We start from the raw sequence: 25,720 nt of genomic DNA, 5'->3' as shown, positions 1-25,720 counted from the left end.
GTGGTGTAAATGTATTGTTGTTGAATCATCCCTCCAGTGGGTGGCAGCAGAGGGTCGTCGTTATAAGTGAACTGTATTAAACAACGAGAACAACTAACAATACAAACAGGAAGTCACGGTAGGCTCAAAAGGTTGTGTATTTCTGTCGTCAAAGTGTCGTTTTATCGGGAGTAATTTGCCAGAGAGACATTTAACATCAAAATGGGGAAGCGACAGCACCAAAAAGACAAAATGTAAGTATCAAAGTTATCCTGAAATGTTATTGCGCCACTGTGACATGCTTGTTGTTGCTAGCGTCGCTAGCTAGCACATACTGTTTGCTAACGCTTCGGCTAGCTAACAGAGCTAACTTAGAGTAGCATATTTCTGGCATTACTAACTTCTGTTTATTATTTTATTGTCTTTTCTCATGATTATGTGTGTTTATCCTTAAAGGTACATCACTTGTACAGAGTACACTAACTTTTATGGTGGGAAGCGAGCAGGTGAGTCCGTGTTAGCTGTTAGCTAACGCTAACTGTATTTCTCCAGTTGAAATCAGTGGTAGAAGAAGTTAACGTTAACATATATAGATTAATTTAATGTGTGTGAATGATAATAGTCGAGAAAGAAAAGTGTTCCAATACAAGTTAAAGTCCCGCACTGAATGTGAAGCAAACATATTTAGGTATAATAGGGAAACATACGCTTATGCACTGTAAGTATATGTTAGAATTATACGATGCAAAATACAACGTGTATAGTATAATATAGTATAATGATGGAGTACTGTTTAATAGTTCATCAACAAATGGACAAAGGACATTTTCTGATGTGTTTTGACATGTTTTTATATGTTTTGAGGATAAATTATTATGTTAATAAATAAACATAGTTCAGATAATAGATAATAGTTCAACATTAATAATATTACTGTGCTGTAGAAGTGTGTAGGCTAACAGTGAAAAAAGGTCGAAATGTTTTGGAATGAGAAAATTAGAAATGCTCTTACGTTGCACATAATCTAAACGTTGTGGAGAATGTCAGTACTGTTTTTAAAAAAAAAGTCCCTTTTTGCTTTGTTTTTACTTTTCAGAAATTCCACAGGCAAACTTCAGACGTCTTCCATTTGACCACTGCAGGTAAGAAGACACTTCCCTACCATTAGATCTGTCTTAGCTATATCATGCACAGTAAATTTGCTATTGGACCAGTAACAAATTCTGGCCATGCCATTCCACCAGTAACAGAGACTTTTAGGTACAAGAAGTCTAATTGTTTTGTGTTTGCTGTGCACCAAAGACATTTGGGTTTAAGTTCAAACGATGGGTATAAAATGAAAGTTCAGAATTTCTAGTTGCTATGTATATGTTAAGTAGCACATAAATTAACACATTTTGTATCAGATAACCCAAAGTTTGAGTGAGCAAAAGTATTGGAACATGTGACAGATGTTTCCTGTTATTCAGGAGAGTCAATCTCATGAGATTGATTTAAACAATAAATAGCTTTAAATGACGAGTCTTGGTTTTAATGTGGTGTTAAAGTTGTAGGTAGAGTAAATTAAGGGCTGTAAAAATTGTTTAAAATCTCTTGTTTGCAGCAACTGCTTTAAAACTTGTGACTCACAGACGGTGTGAAATTATTGGTTTCTTATTTCGAAATTCCTTTCCAGGATTTTACTACAGCTTCCTCCAATTTGTTTTCAGGTGTTTCTTTAATTCCCCCCTGAGCTTCTGGAATGCTTGTTCAGTTGTTTTAATTTCTGCCCGTCTAAAAGCTTCCACTAAGCTCTTTCCTTAGTATTGATTCATTTCTCTGAATTCATCCTGTCATCAGAGACAATAAGTGCTATCTTCTGTGTTGTTTAACAGATCAAGGTGAACTGATGCCATATCCATCATTTGATCTTAAACCCAAATAGCTTCTGTAAAATAAACCAATCAGCTTTGTCGTTACATCATTATTTTCTTTCCTTTTTATTTTGTATGTTAAGGCTAGGTTTTCCCTAAACCAATTGTTTCAGTGTATGTGAAAGCCTGCTTGGCTTCTGATTCTAATTATTTCACATATCATAAAAACACTGAGTTAGATGAGAATAATTCAGTTTAAAGGCTAAAATAAATACCAAATAATTGATACGGTTCTATAATACACTGCATGGTAAGTCCTATGGATTATGTGAATAAATGTAGGTATTATGGAAAATAGTCCATGGATGTTAACAAAATTAATAAATCCAAGGCTCAAAATATTGTTTTTCTATGAATAATTTTAAGTTGTATACCTTTCTCATTGCACTTAATCATTTTTTCTGAAACACTTTAGCTTGTCCCTTCAGCCATTCGAGTATCCAGTCTGTACTGAGGAGGGAGTCGTCTTTGACCTGCTGTAAGTGAAAAGTATAGCTTGTGTTGGCATATATTCAGTACCCAAACTTAGAATTAAAAATGTCATCACTTTATTGTTCTTGCCTTACTAAACACTATGTGGTTGTGTCTGACTTTCTGGCTTCTGTTTCAGGAGCATTGTTCCATGGATCAAGAAGTATGGAACTAATCCAATCTCTGGAGAGGTCTGTTATACCTTATAAAAAAATTATAATGTGTAACATTGTAAAGCAGCAAAGACTTCAGTTTCTCTTTTTTCCCCAAAGAAATTGGAGGCAAAGTCCCTGATCAAGCTGAACTTTGTCAAGAACAACGATGGTAAATATGCGCTGCTAAGTCTTTTAATGTACTTTCATCATAATAGAGCCACATTAAAACTAGAGACATAATGGTGACATTAGAGCTGAATAAACTTAATTTTCCTGATTCTAATCACCAGAAATCGTTGAGTAGTTAGAAATAAAAAGGTCAAAGCAACACTTGTGTTACTGCACTGCTGTGTGAGAGCAGATTCAAATAGAAAATTGACTTTAAGAGTGTTCAAAGGTAATTTTATGGGGCGTAAGAGCAAATACCAAGGTGGTATCATTCTGCAGGCAGCACTTGTTGACTTGTTGAGATGGGTTTTCAGCCTGTGGTGCCAGATTGGGAGTGACATGCTTCTGATTTTTCTTCTCATTTCCATTCAGGAAAATATCACTGCCCTGTTCTGTACAACGTCTTCACAAATAATTCTCACATTGTTGTCAACAAGATCACCGGCAATGTATTTTCTTATGAGGTAGGTGAACTTGCACATTCTTTCAAATACTATTTTCTGACAAAGATCGATGTCTAAAATTGCTCAAACACACACGCAGATGGTATTGATTTGATTTTGGCGTGATGCAGTGCAGATGCTCTGCCCCGCTAGTCTCACAAGATGCTGTCTTACGTCACAATGAATCAGCTGTGTAACAAATGTGATTCTAAACAAATTGGAGGCTACGTGCTGTACAGGGCTTATTCTACAGAGAAATTGAAAGAAGACCTTTTTTGTATCTATAAAAAGAATCAAGCAGGAAACATATCAATACATTTTCTGTTTCCACTTAGGCTGTTGAACAACTTAACATTAAGACCAAGAGTTTTAAAGATCTGCTGACTGATGAACCCTTCACCAGAAAGGACATTATAACACTTCAGGTGGGTTCTTGCTTAATTTGTGATGTGTAAAGTTTTTAAAGCACTTTATTCAGAGAAAAAGACTAATGTCATGGTGATTTTTTTCTTTTCTTTGTAGGACCCCACAAACCTGGACAAATTCAATGTTTCCGAGTTCTTCCATGTAAAAAACAACCTGAAAGTGTTGGATCCAGGTGAGGATATTTGTGATTCATTCATTCTTGTGGTAATCAGGGATCAGGATTAAACTTTATAGTTAATCATTTCACAGTTAAATGCATTGGATAAATCGCGCCTTTACTATTACTCTCTTTTTCCTGATATGGTTCAGATGAGGAAAAAGCTAAGCAGGACCCTGCATATCATCTCAAGAGCACCAATCTCGAGACCAGGGAGACCTTAGCTGAGCTGTACAAGGACTACAAGGGGGATCAGCTCCTGGCATCCACCATGAAGGAGCCAGTGGCTAAGAAGACAGACAAGATAAACGCTGTAAGAAAACAACATTAAGTTTCTAATGTCTGTTAGCTGCAAGATAAGGAGGGAGGACTGTGAAGTGACAGATGAAACAAACATAGAAGGGAATTTATTCAAATATTTATGAAAACAAACCAAATTAATGAGTGAATTAGCAAAACTGACTCGAGCTCCTACTGTAACACCTGGGAATTAACTTTTTTCACTAATGATCAACATATACTGAGATGAATGAAGCTTGGTTAAAATAGAAAACATATGCACACAGCTTCAAGGTGATGGGATCCTTAGGCACTAATGGGACCTTATCATTTACTGGCTGCTGATTCAAATACCCAGACAGTGTGCGATAATGATCCAGCCAAACAACGCCATCCTTCACCTGTAGCGTTTATCAGCTCAGTTGTCTACATTGACATTGTAGAAGCAAAGTCTTCCCTGTGACATCAGATTAGTTTCTTTAGCCTGCATAACACTGTCGCCTCCCTCAATCTGTCATTCCAATACTGGTCACTTTTATATTATTATATATGTTAACATATATCACATTATTATATTATGTTCCTCATGGCTTTATTGTGTGTGATATTAGGCATACATGCCAGATTAAGCTAATTGCAGGCCACATTATGCACAGGCACAGTGGTCTGTTTTTTTTTTTATTACTCCTTTGTGTTTAACTAAAAACATCATTATTATTTTGCGCAAAAACAAGTAATTTGGCAATTTGTCATGGCCATTGATCTGTGGAGACGCTAGCTTTGTAGCTGTTCATATTACCTTTAACTTTTATTTTTAGCATTTAAGATCATCCTTAAGCAATTGAAAAAGCAAAAACAACCCCTGGTGGATTCTCAGTGCACAGTGTCTTCTTAGCTTAATATGGAAATACAAGAAAAGGTTTCCTAATTTTGCACTGTAATGCAGCTGTAGACAATTTTATATCAACAGCGCATAAAACATGGTTTTTGTGTTTTATCAGTCAGCACGTCTTTTGTGCTGTTGCATCACTTCAAGAGCATGTTTATCCAGTGATAAACTGTACGCTTTTCTTTGCACACAGGAGGGAGCCAAACACACAGCAATACTCTGACAGTATTTTAGGCAACAAGACAAACAACTGCATCCAGAAACAAAGAATGCTTACAATGCCGTGAGATTGGGGGGAAAAAATATTTGACTTCCTTTTACAGGAATTTAAGCAGATATAAAACAACACCCAAGCATTAAATCATACTTGGATCAGTAGTATGAGTGACAAATGGTTTGTTTTGTTTTTTTTATTATTTTAAAATAGTTTGTGGATAATTACCTGATGCTTCCTACAGTCTGTTCTCAGTCACTATAGGACAGTTATAGCTATGACTATTGTTAGTCATGTTACCACCATGACTTTATCCTAGAATAACTGGGAGGATGAGGCAGTTTGAATGACATCAGCACCTCTTTTCTTATCATCTCTCCTTTGATGCTACACCATGTCTCATTATTACAGCCAGAGCTTTTCCTTAGTTGTGCTCCGTCTCGAGTTCACTGTCGAGGTGTCGCTTTGACAGCATTTGCGAACCAGGAATATAGGTCAGACAGAGCACACAAGGTAAAGTCTGTGCTTTCATGCGCCTTCACAAGAACTGGAGCAGAAGAATGCTAAACTAGAACTGTAGAGTAGCTTTTGAAATCCATTTTCACATCTTAGCTTTTATCTTCACTGACTTGTTATTCTCATGACTTAAATAACTCTCCAGTATCACTGCATTGTTTGGGGTATTTATAGTTGTGTATTCCTATTTAGCAAATGTAGCCTACAGTAATTTAAGCTCAAACAACCTTAAAGGATCTTCAGTACTCCGTAATTAAGAGATGGTTAAGATCTCTCTAAGCTGAGGTGTGGGCTGTTCTCTTAATCATACAGAAACAGGAGACGTTGTCATCAAGCTAGTCTGTGCTTGATGTACCACTTAGTGCAAACAAGGGGACCAGATACAACTCCCATGGAAAGAGGTGTGGTGGAGTAGGGAAGATTTTTATTCAGCTGGAGGATAAAGTTACAGGGCCTGATAACAAGGAGTCTGCAGTGTTAATGTGTCCCTGATCAGAAACCCATGATGACTGAAGTTTAATACATACATAAGCAAAAGATTGGTTTGATATTCCCAGATGGTAGAAGCCTAAGGCAATCCTAAATTAAGATTAATTGAGAGTCAAACAGTAGTAATAAAACTAAAAGATGATTCAAATCTGTGTAAATGTCTGTATGAATAGGTGTTGTTGTTGAGATCTTTAATTCTGTGCTCTATTTTGAGAATTAATGCGTGCATTAACAGGAGGAGTAATGTTCAAAAGGTAGGGTCAGAAACATCACATAAAAGCTGTTTATCATTGCTTTTTTATTTCCATCTCTTTCTCCAGGCTCACTACTCCACAGGCAGAGTTTCTGCCTCCTTTACGTCCACGGCCATGACCCCTGCAACAATACACGAAGCAGGCAAGTGAACATCGCACAAAGAAAACCCTCTGCAGAAAGCAACATTCACCTCCTCTTTCTTTTGTTGCTTTTATCTTTATTTATCCAGGGAAGAGTGGCGACTCACTACTGCTCTTTTGCAGCAAAGTGCAGCTTTGTACTCGCACAGTTGAATGCAGCTGCAAGTGGGAGCTGCTCCGTTCGACTGTGTTTTCTTCTCCTGTCAACCTCTGAGCTGCTCCATGGGAGAGATTTGCTGTTATGCAACTGTATAGTAGGTTCAGTACACTTCAGAGGAAGACGACAATGTTTGGATTTAGTGACCTAGTTCAGGTTTCCGGAATAATCGATGCCATGCAATATTTGTTATGGACTTAGTAATTACACTTTTCCACTGCGGACTCGACACATTCAATTTTGGTTTTCCTGTGGGCAAATGTTGAGGATACTGTCTGGTACCTGCCTGGTACTTTTTTGGTATCACCTCCATTAATAATCCAAGGATGCATAATACTAACCACTGATTGGTCTGAACAGTCGTCTAAACTCTGAAGTTTTTCAAACTCTTTGTGATTAAATTTTTTTTTTTCAGCAGCTTTTTGTCTTGCAGATTTCAGTCTCGTGAAACAAAATTAGCTGTCATAAACAGACACATCAAGTTACAAACTGTATTTACTGCGGTTCTGTGTGTTTCTGCAGTTTCACAGCAGTTCACAGCAATTTCATGTGGTGTCGCTATGACAACCAGCTAAACTGGGGGGGGGGGGGGGGGGTACCATTTGTAGTGGACCGAAGTGCCTGGTACCAAAAGCAAATAGAACATGTGGCGGAAAACGCTCTTAGTTTAACTAGTGAAAAATCCTGTGTAGATGGGAAAGGATTTATGTCATGGCAGAGTTTCCTTTAAGATTTTGTCATTGCTTTTTACATTATTCCTCTACAAAAGAAAGTTTAACAGTAATAAAAAAGCTGTTTGGAATATTTGGGAGAATAACTTTTGCATGAATCTAAATAACAGTCTGCACTGATGAGGCTCTGGTGAGTTTTTAAAGGTCAGAAATCTTGCAGCAACGTCAAGGACTTGTGAACAATCATTAAAATTTTAACATTGTTTCTCCAAATAACAGCCTCCGCCAGCCAAAATCTCAAATGTTGTCACCCGTAAACACATTAGAACAACTGTATTTGTGTCTTCTGTTACAGATGCCATCGCAGATGACACTGTGCGTTACCAATATGTGAAGAAAAAAGGCTATGTCCGCCTTCACACAAACAAGGGAGACCTTAATCTTGAGTTGCACTGTGACAAGGTAATGACTTATTCACAGCCACATTTAGCATAAAATCATTTAAGTAGGAGAAGGGCAGTTTTACAGGGTGTACGCCTGAATAAGCAGCTCAGTCATGAAAGTCAGAGGGGGAGTGTTGCAAAGACAGACATAATAACAAGTCTGAACTGAATGCTGTCAGGTAAAGGCCATAGTTACATTAGGTTAAACAGAGAAGGAGTGAAATAAATAAGTTTAATAGACAATGGACCTGTAAGGAGATTCTTCTTTGTCAGGTTAGTCTATAAAAATAGATTTTTCCTTATGTAAGCTTTGTAAATTAGGTTTAAAAAAATATACGGCCACAATGGAACAGTAGTTTTTCTGTATCCATTTTTACGTTTTCATCCATGGCAGCTGGAGGGATGAATTAATTTATAAGAAAATACATTATCTAACATTTTGTCAATTCAAATTTGCTATCTAATGACATAAAATGATAAAATTGGACAAATGTGCAATGGGATTCATTGTCAGATGGGCTCAAGATACGAATTAATTATGTCTCCAGCAGCAAGTATCACTGTTGCAGCCTGCGGGAGAACAAAAACTTTTTCCCCCCCTTCAAATCATTACTTATACAGAGTAAAAATCAAAACAACCATTACAGTACAATAGTGAATGAAATGAAGCAGCATTTTCTTATGTCTGAAAAGTGTTATTTGTTATTTGTCATGTCTCCATTGTTAAAGAAAATGTAAAAGAATTATTTTTGGGTAAATTGCAAACATCCTTGTTCCAGGTTTTCATAGTTACGCAGCAGGGGGAAAAAGCACTTTAAAATTCATTAGAAATCATACATTATCTGTTTTCTGGTACTTGGTTTTGCATAGTAAAAGTAGGTAAGTAAAATATATAGTTTTATAAATGAGGCTTGGTGTTGTTACACCGAGGCTCTGAGTCCTGGCAGGTATATTTCAATGGTCTAAGGTTCTCAAATGATGTTGTGACGTAGGTTTGGCCTGAGCAGGTGGTTAAACTGTACATGTATTGAAGGTGACACATTCAAAACACTGTAATCAGGCTTTTCCAGAGCCCCATGTTACCAGGTCCACTGTTTGGCAAAAATGTGTCTCTTGTATGCCACCTTTTTAAGGTTAGATGTAGGGCTCCAGAGACCCAGTGTGAGATCCAGGAACCCATTTCTGCCCCGGTAACCAGGAGCTTGATGTGCTCGGTTCTCATTGGCTTCTGAGCCGTCGAATCACAATAATGAAGGGAAAGTTGCAGCAGTTAGACAAGCTGCCCTCTGCGGCCCCTATCCTCCTCCTCCCCACCTTCCTCCCCAGTGGTTTTCCACACAAGATTGCAGCTCTATTTGTGGCCTGCTGTTTATGAATTAATGAGTGCCGCTTCACTGTCACATACACTCTCAGTCACACAAATCTGAAGACCACCTCTCGGTAAAGTGTCCATTTGCTTGGCTAGCTGCCCTCAGCCTGAACAAAAGGTGGGGGGGGTTCTCAGATTATATGACATGGGCTGTATCTTAGTCACACATGATGTCAACATGCATGTTTTTTTAATGTTTAGTGGCCAAAACATTAAAAATCACTTCTTAACATAATTGACTCCAATGTAGATTATAGCTTTGTAAAACTACCATTCAAGGAAGAGCTGCTGTGTTAGATTGTGCCTTATAAAGTGGCCACTGAATGCTTGTTATGACCTATAATAGTGAATACCTTTTGACAGCATTCTTCATTTGCTCTAATGGTAGCTTTGGGTGAAAAGGAACAGAAATTAAAATAACCACATAGCTTATTAGGGGTCTCATTACACCCATACAAGTTTCATGTCCCCAGGATTTTACCCTGATTGCCTGACTTGTAAAAGAGAGGAGCCTGTGAGCGTTTCTGTGCTTAAAAAATCTGTTTGCATCAGCAAACATTGTTTTCATTCTGAAATCAGTGATTGCTGACACTTTTATGTACCTAGGCATGTTTCTAAATTGGATTGCATTTTGAACAATCTCAGGCTCAAACACAGACACACTAAATTAACCAGCAACAGGCAGAAAAAGCTTCGGTGTTACAGACAGACCTCTCTGATGTGCAAATTCCTGGTTAAAAATGAAAAAGATTAAGATGAAAGTGGGCTTTAGAATCATGGATTTATTCATACATGCTGTTTAACATTAGATGTAGTTTTATAGGTGTTGTTTTCCATTTCTAAAATCCATTTATTGGCAAAAATGGTCCAAATCAATACTTTTTTTTTTTTTCTTCAAGTGGTTCAAAAAGAATAAGCCTCTTTGTGCTTTAAAAAGCTTGGATTTATAATAGAGGGGAAAAAGAGGCAGAGCACTGAAGCCCAACAGCAAAATTGAGACGTAGTGGGAAATAAGACCAGTGGAGCTTAGAAGAACCTGTCACACAGTGAAAGGCCAATGAATAAAAATAGATGTTATGAAAGAATCTGGTGATTCTTGGAAACCACCAGCCATTGTTGCCAAGAGGGGGAAAAGTTAAGATTCTCCTACAAACACACACAGAAACAGAAGTGTTCCTCAAGGCTGTTGACGTTAATAACAGTAGACCTGACCAGCGTCAGACTCAAAGCAACGTCTCTCTCTTTAGGAACAAATACATATATACAGGCTTCTTTGAAAGAGTGCCAGTCAACCAAAAGTAGCTTCTTTCTACAGGTGTTTTTGTAGTTATTTTCTTTGCTTGAAAGTTTTTATGACCCTAAATGTACCTTCAGCAAGTGTAAAAATCCAGATGTTTTTTTTTTTAACACCAACAAAACAAAGCTCTGTAGCAGAGCACTAAGCCTGGCTTCTAGCTATAGAGATACGTCAGGCCGCCTCAGGCACCAGTTGAACTCTGCTTCATCTCAGGCTTATGTGAACAACAACCAGCTTTCTATCAGGTCAGGCAGAGTTGGAAATATGTGACACCGCGTGCTAATGTGAACACAGTGCTTTATCCTGTCAGTCACCTCGACATGGATGTTGAAATGTTACCTGCGTCTGCAGCTTGACACCTGTCCAACATCTTCTGAAACTCCCGGCACAGCAGGCAGCTAAGTATATCTAAGGAGGATTCAGTCCAATGCCAAGCATATCCTGCCTCTGTATGGCTCTGAATTTGTCTCTTAGGATCGTTAGAGAATCACAATCAAGCAACATCTCAGCATTCGACTCTAGTTTATTTCTGTTTTTGTTGATGTTTTCCATGTTCTGTGTTTATATTCAGTAGTTATACATGTTTTTTTTATTTTATATGGGGTTGTCTGAGGTTAAATGATTTAAAGCTAAAGAGATGTGTTGACATCTCTGGCCAACATGTGGCCTTGTTTACCCAGCATTTATTTTTCCTGTGGTAGGTTGAAAGCATCAGGGGAGACTAACCTTGTTATCAAGGTACCCCAGTCTTCCTGCACTCTGATCTGGCTTGTTATGTAGTTTCAGGCCATGTTTTATGCAGAGATATAAGAAGTACCAACATCACACTGTAGAAATACTCTGCTACAAGGAAACGTCCTGCATTCAAAAACTTACTGATAGTGCAATAATAAATAAAATCATCCCCTTCAGTGTTATATCGTTATAAACTATATTTTTAGATTATTTGTGCATTAATGTGTATTTAGCATTAAAGCGACTACAATAATTTTCTGTAAAATCGCCATATGTTTGAAGTATTGCTGTTTATATTGCAAAAACCATGAATCTCCAAAAACCACCAGTACAGAAAACAGTCTTGTGCTTCACCTTTAAATAGTTAATGCATTTTTTTTTTTTAATCAGAAATCTGATTCAGAATCACAAAGTTTAAAAATGTGTCGTCTCCAAGAGCTCAAAAAGTTGTCACACAAATGTAGTTGTGTGCAATGCAGTGATATTCACAAGGGAATCTTGTCAGTTTTCAATCCTTCAGGGTCTAAAGATCACTGCCATTGATTGTTCACTAGGACATAGATTTCTCTGGATTCTCTTAATCCTTTAATGATATTATGTGGTGTAGATGGTGAAATCCTCAATTTCTTTGCAATTTTACATACAGAAACATTATTCTCGCGGCGTTGAACGCTCAGTTTTTTCACATAATGATTAATCCTGCCCCACTCTTACTTCAGGATCCCTTTATACCCAGTCTGAATACTGACCTGCTGACAGTTAGCTGTGAGATGTTCCACAACATTATATAACTCAGCAGTGTTTTGTTGCCCTTTACAGTGTAAGAAGACCTTACAAAATATAAGTGTATATAGAAATTCATAGAAAACCCAACAATCCCAACTAGTTTCAACTATCAAACAGGTTTGCACTTCATTGAATTCTCTTTTTATTTACCTCCTAACTTTTCTGGAAATTAGGGTTGTAGTTACAGTCCACCACTGATTTCTATAGAAACACCACACATTTCTTTTCAAACCCATAGCAGCAGGAAAACGATGTGTGTTCCAGGTCAGTTTGATTAAAATGATTGATTGATTTGAATACGAACTGAACAAAGAGGGATTCTGGGATTATAAGGGGGATTCACATATTAGTTGTTGCATTAAAAAGGAAAATCTTTTATACATATATAATGAATATTAAATGGCACCAGAATAGGCAGTTAAAAATGTAAAGCAGCATCAGACAAATATTGATGTTCAGTATCCAGTTTATCTAAATGTTAGCAGCTTGTGTGTGTGAGCGTGGTTATGTTACTGGGTTTATCAAAAGGTCTCCTCCCATGACGGATATATTATTGATTTTGGCAAACGGCACACAACACAAGAAACTGAGAAGGGTCAGCAGTGATTTTAGCACTTGTTCTCCATGCTGCTTACTAATTTTATAACTCTCCACTGATTTCAATAACAATACAATTATAGAGCAGCTGCTGTGATTGGATCTATGGAGAGCTCATTCGGTAATTCAGAAACTGGGAAAGTGAATTATTTCTTCAAATGATTTCACCCGTTGCTGTGAACAGAAAGAAAATCACAATGTTTTTATTGTTTTCTCTATTTAATACAGTCTCTTTATTGTGTTTTCATTTCTTTTGTTGACCAGGTTCCCAAAGCTGGAGAGAACTTCATCCGTCTGTGTAAAAAAAGCTATTACGATGGGACAATCTTCCACAGGTCTATTAGGAATTTTATGGTAAGGACTTTGACGAACTGAGAATGCTGTTTGTGATAAAATACAGAACTAACACTTGTTTTCTATTTGCTATTATAACCGTGTGAAGAGGTTGGAAGCAGGGCTGTGCCTTATCGTATCATTATAATTCCTCTCGGTGATAGGAATTGACTTGGGTCTGGCACTGTAAAGTATTGCATTGTGCATGAACTAATGGATGGTACTGCTTCAGATGATGGAAGTATAATTAAGAGGTCATTAAAAGGTCAGAGGTCTACATTAGTAATGAGCTTATCCTTAGTGTTCAGTAAATTCTAGTAATTAACTAAAAAATATCCTAAGTTTGAGGTTATCTGCACTCTACTTTTGGATTTTGTCTGACAGGAGTATGTTTAGCTGAAGGTTTGGACAGGTTATACTGGCTTGTGAAATACTGAGAATTTTAACACTCTGTGTGAAAATTGCCAGAGTCATTGGAGATGAAAAGAAATCTAATCTTTCTGCAAATAGGTTGGAATTTTCTAGTGCCTAGAGGGACAATGCTATGTCTGGAAATGTTGTTTTGAATTTGTGCAACAGCCACATGTTGTCAAAGCAGTAGTGTGTTGTCAGTGACAGGTAGGTGAATTGTGACTTGTCAGGGACATCTGCAGCAACATCAGGAGACAAGTTAAGTCACTGAAAGCACAAGATCGACATACTGAAGAAATTTTCTGAGATGAAAAACACTTCAAGTCTTTTAATCAACACAAAAGATCCAAATCAGACCAAATTAAGCAGCAAGGTAATTAAGACAACAAACAAATCAAAGGGCGGTCGGCCTACTCACCCTCTCTCTTAAAAAACCATCATGTGAGCAGTTGCATATACAGTATGAACCATAATTACTTCCTCTTCTTCCCATGTGACCTAATCACCGTGGGTACTAAGTAAGGCTGCATCAAATGAAACAAATGAATATTATAATAATAATAATAATACCAAATGATGTGATTACAGTTCATATCATGAGAAATCAGGATTTAGTTTGTTCTCGTTCTGTGTACATGTCACTCATTAACCCAAAATATAAATAAGCTGCACTGTAATTTACCATTTTATTACCTTGTCCTTTGTTGAAATTATATCTCTGTGTGATGGCTGCTTCAGAGATGAGTAAACATAGATTTTTCTTTTAATTCACTCTCCAACCTCCAACTCCAAGCTTAGTAATCCAGACTGAGAATTAGAAATGACAGGTCTGTGATCAGCCACACGTCTGTGTATTTCAGAGCTGCCGCTGCCATAATGAAAGTGGCTCTAAGTGGACATCTGGTCTCAAGAGCACCCCTACTTGTTATATTCTGCGCCGTGGTTTGTGTATGAATTGTTTGTCCGTAATTACTGTGCCACTTACGCCTTCGACTTATGCTCCACAGTTCAAAAGGAGAGCAGGGTGGCCTTGGAGAGAATGATTTCATAGAAGCATACCCTTTTAAAATCCGTGTGTTAATGGGAAGCTGTGTGGTAGTTGGAACAGAAACACGGCCCTCACTTCTCAAACACCAGTTTTTTAGGACATTGTGTTTGTACCAAACATCCTGAGATAATTTACCCCTTTACTTTGAGCTGTCAGCCTTCAGGGTCTCTTGCCCTTGAGGCTGATACACCACAGGTTCAAACAGCGAGAAAAAAATGTTCAGCACTCACGTGTTGCTGGTGTTTTACACATGAGCCTGCAGAGGTACCTGGGAGTATAAACTTTAAACATAAAGACATTTGTAAGACTTGAGTATTTATTGAAACTAAAATGTCCTCCAGTGATGTAGTTTGATATGTATAGAGATGTTTGGTACATCACCGATATTTTTTTAACAGTCACCAAACTCTGTTGAGGGTAGGTTGAAATTAGTTTTTAAGTTTCATGCATAAGTTTCTTATAAAATAAATGCTCTATCTGATTATTCAGTTTAATCTTGACTGAACCTTAACATTTATGCACTAGTGAGTAGTTTCACTAATATTTTTACTTCAACTTTTTGATTTCCAGTCATTTTCCATGTTTTCTTCTTGCCAGACCACCCACGTAACTTAAAAGTTAATAATGAACAACATGTTGAAAACTTCTGCTTCCTCTACTATTCGCACATACCAAGGTTATGTTAGTGTTACATTATAATAGTTTTGATTTCAGTTTGAATTTTTATTAGTCTACGTAGTTTCACAAAGGGTTTCATTTGTTTCTGGTAAAGGTTTTTATTTCACCTCTTAAAATGCACAATTTAATATTTAGACCATTTACAGGTCATCAACAAAATGATGGGTTCACATAGTTTTTTTTCAGATCAAGTATCTTGGATAATCTTTCCTAACGTCAACAAACTTTGAAGATAGATATGATTTTCTGTTTCTGTTTTGTTTTTCTGCTATGTTTTTATGATATCAGTTCAAGAAAATGTTATAAACCCAGTAGTTTTTTGGTTTTGTTTTACCAGACAATAAAACCCTAATTCACACAAAGAATATAGGGACATACTCATGAAAGTTTGTTCTGCAGCAGCCACACTAGGTTAGTACCTACAGTAAATGATAGCAAAACTCTTCCATAGAAACTGTAATGGAAAAGTTTACTGGAGAGCTTTAAAACTGGCTGCTGATGTTTACAGGGAACATGACTCCACCTTGGGTGCTAAACCAAAGGTAATACTGTAAGGTTGACAATAAAAATGTACTTTGCCCACACTAAGTAACAACTCCTCTATTATCCTAGGACAAACCTATATTTGAGTTGTGCAGCATGGGCAGCCCACGTCAACCCAGCCTAACAAAGTCTTTTTTGTTTCCAGATTCAAGGAGGGGACCCCACCGGCACTGGCACAGGTAGGACGAGAACCGCACTTCAACCACACTTTGAATTACATAACACTTCTCTGTTGAATTATTAATAGTTCCTTTTTGGATAAATAGTGTATGCAACTCAAGATGTAAGTAAAGAGTGTTGCTAAATATACTCTGTGAAAGCACATGGGAGTAAAGAAGACACACGGAGACCTGAAAAGACAGATGATACTGTAAATAAAAGAGGCCTGAGTGTTGGGTACAGAATTGGGGTGTGGTGAACAGCGTATTTTTCCTGTTTTTAGAGCCAATTTACATGGCAGCTAAGTGTAATTGACTGCTGGGCCTCATACGGTTATTTTCCTGCCTTCATGTCATCTATGCCCCTGTGAGAGTTTGCAGCACAAGGGGTGCTTTGTGTGTCTGAACTCTATGCTAAATACATTCACTCTGACAGATTTATGAAGGTGCAGAATTCCTGGCGTGTGGGTAAAATTCTCCCAATGACCTGGGCTGAACAACGTGTGCACACAACTCATAACCAGACCTTTAACTGGATGAAAGATGGATTTCTCCTTAGTGCTCAGCAGTCCCTAAACACACAGTAGAGCAAGGGTTTCGTGATATGATTCATATACCATTAAGGACCCTGGGCCCATAGGCAGCTGTTTGTGAAACGGTGGACTAAAGTCAGTTATTTTTCCTGCTTCACTTTCAGTATCTTCTCAAAATTAAAGAACAAAGCAGCAATTTTAGTTTGTGTTTGATGCGATTTAAAGAGGTAATTTGTTGGCCCACAGGTAATAATCAATATGTAGTATGAAGGAATATTGTGGGAAGAATGTAAAGAAAAGAGTAGTGGAAAAACATGATAATGAACCCAGGAGGAAGACATTTTTATTATTATCATTATTGTTTTCTTTTAGATTAAGTATCAAGAATATCCTACCTAACTTGCCCACACAGTTTAAATATATCTTAACACTTTCTCTAAGTTGAGAACAGGCTCATTTATCTTAAATTCTTCTGAACTTGTTCTTCTAGAGGGGAAAAAATTTAATGTTTGAAGCCTTGACTCAATCCCAGACACATACTTGGGAATCATGTGAAATGGACAAATGAGTTTGCGTTACATATTTTTCTTGTTAATCCTGTACAAGAGTGAGTTGATTAATTGGGCAAAAATGCCACCAGGGGAAGTTGACAGCTGCACAAAGCCTCTGATGAGTTGATTGTTTAGTAGTATGCATTTACATTACAGCATAAACACACTGATACTGATACTGTACCTATATGCACACAGTTTCACCAGCTGGCAGGACGCAGGATGGTGAAACACACCTCAGGGCGACAGATCCTCCCCCTGTTGGGAGCCAATAAGCTCCTGCAGTGCATATTCCTGTATACTCATCACGGTGATTCTTAATGATGAAGACGGCCTGAATAATGATTCACAGCTGAAAGCTCTCATCATGACTCTGTGTTCAAGGGCAAACAGGTCTTTTGCTGCTTATGACAACATATAGTTGGTGCAGCAATTTAAATAAAGTTACAGCTGATAGAGATGGTAATCTGTGGGGTTTCTGTGCAAATTAAGTACTTTTAAAGGCCATGATTTTCCCCTTTGTAAAAATTTAATGACGAGCATTACAGAGCTGAAGATTAAACACCTTCTGAACTCGGTGTTATCAGTTTTACCCCCTAAAGGGCTCTGTTTAGTTTACACACATTACATTCCAGATGGTGCAATTAAATGACAGACTAACACAGTGAACGGTGCTTCAAATGCTGCTTCAAAGTGCTGACAATAATTTTCTCACACTGTTTTACAGTACTCCAGCAGAAGAAAATCAGCTTTTGGTTTTGTTTATATTCAGTGCTTAGCAGAATTCACCTAAAATACATTTTCCTCTTTGTTAAAGGCTTTTTCAAAGTTATGTTGATATGGACTAGCAGTTAAACAGTTGAATTTCAATATTTAAAGAGAATAGATACGGAAACACTATATTTTAACAAATGTGGCAAATATGAAGTACTCATTAACCTACTTAGGCTCTGAAACCTGTAAACCAGAATGGAAAATGTAAGTGAACCATTTGCCATTTCAGTGGGGTCAGGGGTCCACCAGCTGGAGCTCAGGAGAAGCTGGGCGATGCAGCAGGACCGTGACCCTAAACATTGGTGTAAATCTACTGGAGAATGGCTTCTGAGACATAAAATCCACCTTTTAGAGTGTCTCAACTCATTCAGACCAGATGCAGAAAACCATGAAATTGCAAATAGTTCAGTTACTTTTCTTGCAGCTTTATATTCCAATCCGGTGTGCTCTTCCTGCTTCAACATGTCTCTCACTCTTAAAACGTTCTTTAGTCTGAACAAATATTTGAACTTTACCTACAGAAAACCCATTATGTTCGCACATCCGGGGTAAAAAAACACATTACTGCATCACTCTCACTGTGACACCTGATTGAGGAAGAGAAGTGGGGAAAAACTGGAATGGTTCCTGAAATTTAAAACTGTGTTAATGGAACATGACAAAATAGCTGGTTGTTAGTTTTGTGGGTGTTGAAATCTATCAGCAATAAATACTGATGATCACAAAAGATAATTTTGTTAGGGATTGACACCCTGTCTCATGTTCTCTCTCTCTCTCTCTCTCCCCTCTCCTTTGTCTCTCTTTGAATCTTTGCCTTCTTTCTCCATGACCCAGGAGGGGAATCCTCTTGGGGAAAACCTTTCAGGGATGAGTTTCGGCCCAACCTGTCCCACACCGGCCGGGGTGTCCTCAGCATGGCAAACTCCGGTCCAAACACCAACAAGTCCCAGTTGTAAGAAACATTTTTTAAAAGCACCCCTTCCTTAATCCTGTTTTTCAAAGTCAGTCAGTAGAGAATTATGTTTTACTTTTCTGAGGCCCCACAGTTGAGTAAGACAGGAAAGGAATATTCTGTCAGAATAAAATGGCATTTTAATGCATAGACATGTAAATAATATAAAGTAATTATAACATACCACTTATAGAAATGTATGTCACTTTTGTCCCTGGTAATAAATGTTTTGCTGCTTAAATATTATGTGTAATTAGTAAAACTGAAGCAGTTTTGTAAACAGACATAATCAGAAAATACTTTTCATATTCATTTACTAAACCTTTGAATGTCTTAGACTAATATCTTGTTGTTTTTGTTCTGTTTCCTCGCAGTTTCATCACATTCAGGTCATGCACCTACCTCGACAGGAAACACTCAGTATTTGGCAGGTGAGGGTGTCGTTTCTTAAAATCTGACTCCATTGTTGCACAGTGTTTTGTGTGATTTAGCAGCTGAAGCAGGTGGCTTTCAAAGGTGACTGTGCTTGTTTTGCAAAAAGATCTGGGGTTTCTTACTCTCTCTTCTTTTTACTTTCGCTTTTTTCTCGCCATTTCATATTATTCTTTAATACATATTCCTCAGACGGTGCAAACTGTTTTGTGACTCTTTTGGCCAAAAGCAGTGAAAAATTGAACAGATGCTGAATCTGAACTGATGTCTCTCTCTCTCTCTCTCTCTCTCTGCTGAGCAGAGCGTGATCTTAAATGGTTATCCTTTTGTAGAAAGGATAAAAATATTCAGTCTACTTTCAACTGACTGATTCTTTACATGGTCAACACACTCAAAATACTCCAGCATTATCTCCATATCTAGACTGTAGTCCTTGCACATTTAATGTGACCAGCAGTGTCTATTTAACGTTATCTTTTTATCAGCTTCTTTTTCATTTTCTTTTTTGCTTTGACTGCTAGCCTATACATTTAAATACTCTATCACGACCTGTGGTTTACAGGAGCATCTTTTGTTGCCACATGTTTAAAGACTGGTTAAAGCAGTAATAATAAGTATGGCAAGTATATAAAAAGTATTTAAAAATGATGAAAACATAAGCACTTCTCTCTTCTCAGAAACGGTGTAGGCATGTGAAGTGGGTACTGAGGTCACCAATGCTTTGTTGTGAAGTTGCTTCAGTGTTCTGGCTCCAACATCCGTTGTCTAAAAACCTCCGCGCCGTTCAGTCCTCTTTGTTCTGCTGTTATTTTAGACATGTCTGGGTTCTCTGCCACCCAGCAACTCACATATGGATTTGCTTTTTCTGCTGTGACGTGTAGCCTGTGAGTGTCTAGGGCTCATGAACTCACCTCAGTAGGCTTTTAAATTGTGTTTTCTGAAGATCCTGGTTCACTTCAGTTCAGTGGCTCCAGTGCATCATGAAATTCCTTCACCTTAGAAATTATTAAAAACTAAATGTTTAACTCCCCTGAACAGTACTACATGTTTTCAGCAAAGTCTAAAGTAAAGTATTTAGAAACAAGTCAGTGATTTTAACTTTACCTACTCTTTAAGCCTTAACACTGCTTTATTTACATTATTTATCAATGTATTTTTCAATGATTCATCCACATATTGTTCATTTTGTCATAACTGATTGATCATTTAGTGTAACATGTTATAAAAAGTAAACAAAAATGCTATTTGTTGTTGGTCTTTCATAACCTTTGTAGATGGGTATGATGCAGATGCAAATGTATCCAGGTTTGCAAGAAGGGTTTGATGCGTACTTGCATAGACAAAATGTGTGGTCATGTGCACAATTTTAAGTGATTCCATAAAGGACGGTAATGCAAATATCATAAGATATTATCTACAGAAGAAGATCTGTTTTGTTGTAGACACTCTTTATTCAGATTGTGTCCCCATTGATAATGCATGTAGAAGCATTGCACATGAAATGGAGGTCGACCTGGAAACATCACTTCATTTACCATCATCATCAGCTGCTTCTTCTTCTTTTGCCACCAGGAATTTAGCAGAAGCAAAACTATGCACTTTTCTTCTGTAGCCGTTTTAATTTTTACTATACAAATTTCTCATGACTGGGACTATGAGACACTGTCTTTTTCCTCTGTATGAGGGCCTGGGAATGCTTTTTAACTTATCTTTTCCTAGGGGCACATGGTTTGTAGAAACCTGGCCTTAAATAATTGACAGATCATTTAGTAGGTTCATTCTAATAGATGTCTGATTATTGCATAGTCAGCGAGTCCTCAACTGTGGGAGCTCTTCTGTTCATCTGAACACGTGGAAGCACGTGTGGTTAAGAAGAACCCCTTGTTAGCTATCAGGTGTAGTGTGTTTGTTTGCGCTTTCTCTGTCCACATGTGGTAACGGGGGCCCCACAGGAGCAGCTGGACAAAGAGTTTTCAATTTAAAAAGCGAAGTGAGAGCAGCCTCTTAAAGAGCTGTGCACCAGGGGAGTCGCTAACAGATCGCCTCTTGGCTCTCAGCAGTTGACAGACAGTATATAGCCAGAGATTATTTTCTTTGCTGTGTTTACACTATGATGCCAATGTGCTGATAGCACAGACTTTAAACATTTGCTTTTTGCAGCAGCTTAGTACAGTATGTTCTCTGTTGTCTGAGGAAGGCAGTGATGTCTGCACAAATTTCTTGTCGCTTAATGATACTGACTTATTCCATGAAGATTACAGCTTTGTTTTAGAACTTCAGCCGATGAAAACATTTTGTTTTTTATCTTATATGACCTCGTAAATATAGCTTTGTTGATATTTAACAAGTTAGTTTGCACCAAAAGTGACTATAATCCTTATTTTTATAGCTACAGTCACTTTAGTGCTACGTCTACAGAAAGCTGCCACCTCTGTGTGGCTGCTCAGCTTTACAGATCTTTATAAGTTTAAGCTTTAGCTTCAACACAAGTATTTAGTTTTGTTTTTCACAAATGCTCACACATTTAAAAACTACCAGCTTTACTGAAACATTTGCTGGAGGCTTTGTCCAGCTACACATATGGTCCTCGAGTGAGTATATCTGGCAGCAGAACAGTGGGATTGAGTCAAAATAGACCACAGTGTATGTTCACAGTAGTGAAGGAACACGTCTAATGCAGAAATATTACATAATGCACTGTATGTGACATTTTAATTTACACTAACCCTGATTCTTACCTCAAAAGGACAGAGGCACATTAGCAAATGACTGCCAGTCATGACATCCTCCCAGGGTTGTAAAAATCCTGCTACAAGTGCTACAAACGGCACTGCATCCGTTTCTCTGCATCTAACAAACCTTCAAACTGAACTTCCTGGATCATATTTCATTTTCTCACCTGTACTGTTGTCAGTCTGAGCAGGAAGCAAAAGTTCAATTCTCACAACCCTCTGTGCCACAAAGTCAGCTGTAGAGTTTACCGCAGATTAGCAGCGTGTGTGTGTGTGTGTGTGTGTGTGTGTGTGTGTGTGTGTGTGTGTGTGTATTTTTGTGTGTGTGTGTGTATTTTTGTGTGTGTGTGTGTGTATTTTTGTGTGTGTGTGTGTGTGTATTTTTGTGTGTGTGTGTGTGTGTGTGTGTGTGTGTGTGTGTGTGTGTGTGTGTGTGTGTGTATTTTTGTGTGTGTGTGTATTTTTGTGTGTGTGTGTGTGTGTGTGTGTGTATTTGTGTGTGTGTTTTGCTTTAGGGCGCTTCAGCAGAACTAGGAGCAACCCTTACACACAACTCAACACTTACAGCCTTGGTAAATGTCAATCTTGACATCGGGTTTGTCATTTTGAATGATAAAATATATTCTAAAGTCTTAACTTACTTTTCTTTTACAGGTCATTTGTGGATCCAGTTTTGTTTGAAGAGTGATCATTAAACTCTGACACGCATAAAAGCCCTGTGTTGTGTGTAAGGGTCCTGGTCTGCCGCCCTCTTACCTAGATCCATGTATTCGTATTTTTTGCAGGGTTGTTGGTGGTTTTGAGACGCTCACAGCCATGGAGAATGTAGAGAGTGATCCCAAAACAGACAAACCAAAGGTAGGAATCAGTGAAACTTAATTTCCAAACTGGCTGCAATGTAATTTGATCCGACATTGAAATGTAGAAGTGTGCTCACTGTACAGTATCCTTCTACCTCCCTCCAGTTTGTCTTGGGTCAAATTACATTTCATCTTATGCTCTTGAAATGTAGCCGAGCAAATTGCAGAGTGCAACTGCAGAATCAGTTTAAGTTCCTGGATCACTAACATTAACAGCAGATGAGTGCAAAGTGCCTCTGTGGATCATCTAAAGGTCAGATACTGAAGGATGAAGCAGGAGGAAGTGGGAGTTAGAAACACTAGTGATGGGTTAAATCAGTTTTCTTTCATTCTAAATTACAGATAAGATATAAAACACACTGATACCACAATGGAACAACAGAAGTTAATACTCACAGTAGTGTTCATTTAGAGGTGTTTATTGGTGATGCATGATCTTCTTTTGTCTGTTTCACAGTCAGAGATCAAGATCATAAGTACAACTGTGTTCGTGGACCCGTATGAAGAGGCTGATGCTCAGGTTTGTATCTCCCTCTGTTTGCATACATAAACAGGACGGAATAATTTATTCCATGAGATTGAGGGTCTTTAAAGCTGTAAATCGGCACTAGAAGTGTTAGTTCCACTAATAAAGAGTGAACTTTGGTCAGTGTGACATTTTTCATCGGTGACGTTTCTGCACACAGCACATTGGAAACTGAAATAGCGACTGAGGTTAAACAGAGAACTTTAGGTGGTCACTTCTTGAAGCATGATACACAACTGCACATAACCTCTAAGCGGTTCTTTATTTCAATCTACTATATACGGTATTGTCCACACGTTTTAGGCACAAAATGCTAAAGTTTGTTGTTGTTTCATTAAACAAACACACCAGGCAAATCCTGATAGTGGTTTTCCTCTAGGGGCCACATTACAACACAACCTATTTCAACATATCTGAGTTTTTGTTTAGTGGCGTCCTACAGTATAGAGACAAACCACCTGTGGCTTGTGATCCTACCTGCATTTGAAACGTAAATTGTGCAATGAAGGTGTTTTATGTTCTGTACCTTGCGATCTGGTACGTGCTTGAGAGCGTTTATGTGATTTGTGTTTTTCAGATTGCAGCAGAACGGGAAAAGGAGCAGCAGAAGCAGGAGGTGGAGAGGCAGCAGGCCAACGTTTCCCTGAGGAAAGCCAAGGAGGAGCAGGCGCCAAAGACCTTCAAAGAAGGTGTGGGGAAATACATCAACCCTGCCACAGTGTAAGAAAACACACACACACACACACTCTCTGATTTACTGTTACACTCCACTCTACTCTGCTTTCTGCTTTTCACATAGTAATGACTCATCTCACACTGTTGCCTAAATAAAAGCAATATGTATACAAACCCAAAGTTGTACAATATGCAGCATCCTCTGAAAGACAAGGGTAGTTAGTTTGTTTTTGCATTTAACACCAAATGTCAGCTGTGTACATTAATTCATTAAATAACAGAAAATCATCACCTTTTGTACCACATGGATCGAATTGTGAGTGAAATTTAAGTCAATAAAACTTAATATTTACTTTTTAACTCACTTGTTTGTAATAACGGTGTTGAGCTTCACTAAATAGTTGGTTCCTTCTTTTAATATGCTGCCTCCGCTAGTTGTTGTTTGTTTTGGGAGCTTCTCCCTTTTATTGCCTCTTAAGCAGGTGAAATCCATGTTCACTTAGGTTAAAGTCTGGATTAACAGTCTGGAAGTTAAAGTCTGAAGTTGAGTTGGTGAAGGTCCTCTGGTGAAGTTTTCATGGATTTCTCTCCAAATTTGTTGACAAAAAGTTTCTGTACACTTCTCATTCTGCTGCTTTCTCATTAACTGCCTTAATAACGTTTAGTGAACTTGTGTCATGACCCTTTATATTATGTTGTTAGAGCTCAATCTTGCTCTCATCAGTCCATAAAACATGTGGCTCAAATCTTTGTTTCTGCAAATACTCTCCTGGCTTTAACAATAACAACAGTCTTCACAGTCTTCATTTGATAGTTAAATACAAACTAATGACACAGCCTTGTGGTGGCAGTGTTTTAAGAGGTGACTGTGTTATCTGCTTTGTTGGTAGAACTTAAAATTAAAAAGTTGGCCTGGGCTCTAACAATATTACATTTTTCAAGAAACGGGATAGTAACTGATGGATGATAAAACTTTATGCTTCCACTCTTTCTTTCCTGCTATGTAATAATATGCAAAATTGCCAATTATAGAGAAGATTACCCTTTCTCCCTCTTGAGGATAATTCAGCTTTATTACCCAGAGCCTATTTCTGCTGAATTCAGGTACTTTGTGTTATTCTTTTGTGTTATTAAAACATATTTCATTTGAGCTTCAGGTTTATGTCTGCTAAACAACTCACTCTAACACAAGCCATCATTCAAAATGGTGTATCAAATAACAAACACAATGAAGAGATCAAAACATCCGGTGCTTGTCTTTTCATTCAGTGTGGTTGTTTATGGTTTTGTGGTAGAATTTAAAAAACTGGTGTGAAGTGAGTGAAGGTCCTCAGTGTTTTTTCCTTGTAGTATTTGTAAGGACAGTGAAATTGCTGTCATTATCTAAATTATGTCTCATTAAATCAACAGAACTGAAGTATTTATTAACTTGTGATTTTTCTCTCTTTGATGATGTTTGATCTCCAGAATATACTCTTTTGTTATTTCCACTCCTGTCTTCACATCATGTTCACAGGTTTAGTTTTATGCAGATCACGTCAGTGTTAGTGCTCCCAAACAACAGTCAGACAGCTGAATGTAAAACAAGCATGTGGGACGTTTCAGCAGCCATTAGTGGTCCTTAGATTCAGTTCAGTAAGAGAAGAATAACATTAATGCTGCTTGTATGCACAGCTATAACCAGCATACACTGACAAAGAGTCGTTCTTCTCTTTCAGAAAACGCTCCGCTGCTGACGATGAAAGCGGACCATCCACCAGCGGAGCTGCAGCAGCAACAGCAGCATCGACAGCCAAGAAGTCCAAAGGCAAGACCAGCTTTGGAGACTTCAGCTCCTGGTAGCACCAACAAATTGTGTTTTTATCTGTCAGGCAAAAATACTTTTCTTCATATTTCCATTTTTGTATTGTCTTCATCCCTCCACCTTCTTGTGAAACAATAAATTAAAGCTGCTTTTTTTCCATA

At 37.9% G+C, this 25,720-nt stretch overlaps 1 protein-coding gene across 1 annotated transcript; it reads left to right on the top strand.

Moving 5' to 3' along the window:
• Positions 1-90: 90 nt before the first annotated feature.
• On the top strand, positions 91-25,720 carry ppil2 (peptidylprolyl isomerase (cyclophilin)-like 2). Its single transcript, XM_026343318.1, has 20 exons — positions 91-233; positions 436-485; positions 1,076-1,121; positions 2,308-2,370; positions 2,503-2,554; positions 2,636-2,687; positions 3,059-3,150; positions 3,465-3,554; positions 3,652-3,727; positions 3,865-4,025; positions 6,420-6,495; positions 7,678-7,784; positions 12,814-12,903; positions 15,708-15,741; positions 18,413-18,530; positions 18,905-18,961; positions 22,480-22,552; positions 23,012-23,074; positions 23,658-23,800; positions 25,474-25,720. The coding sequence occupies exons 1-20, from the start codon at positions 202-204 to the stop codon at positions 25,595-25,597; spliced, it is 1,599 nt and encodes a 532-aa protein (XP_026199103.1). The 5' UTR covers positions 91-201; the 3' UTR covers positions 25,598-25,720.

This window comes from Anabas testudineus, chromosome 9 (genome assembly GCF_900324465.2).
Source record: "Anabas testudineus chromosome 9, fAnaTes1.2, whole genome shotgun sequence".
NCBI classification, from domain to species: Eukaryota; Metazoa; Chordata; class Actinopteri; order Anabantiformes; family Anabantidae; genus Anabas; species Anabas testudineus.
Note: the sequence above shows the minus strand (reverse complement) of the source record. Positions and strands in the feature narration are given on the sequence as shown.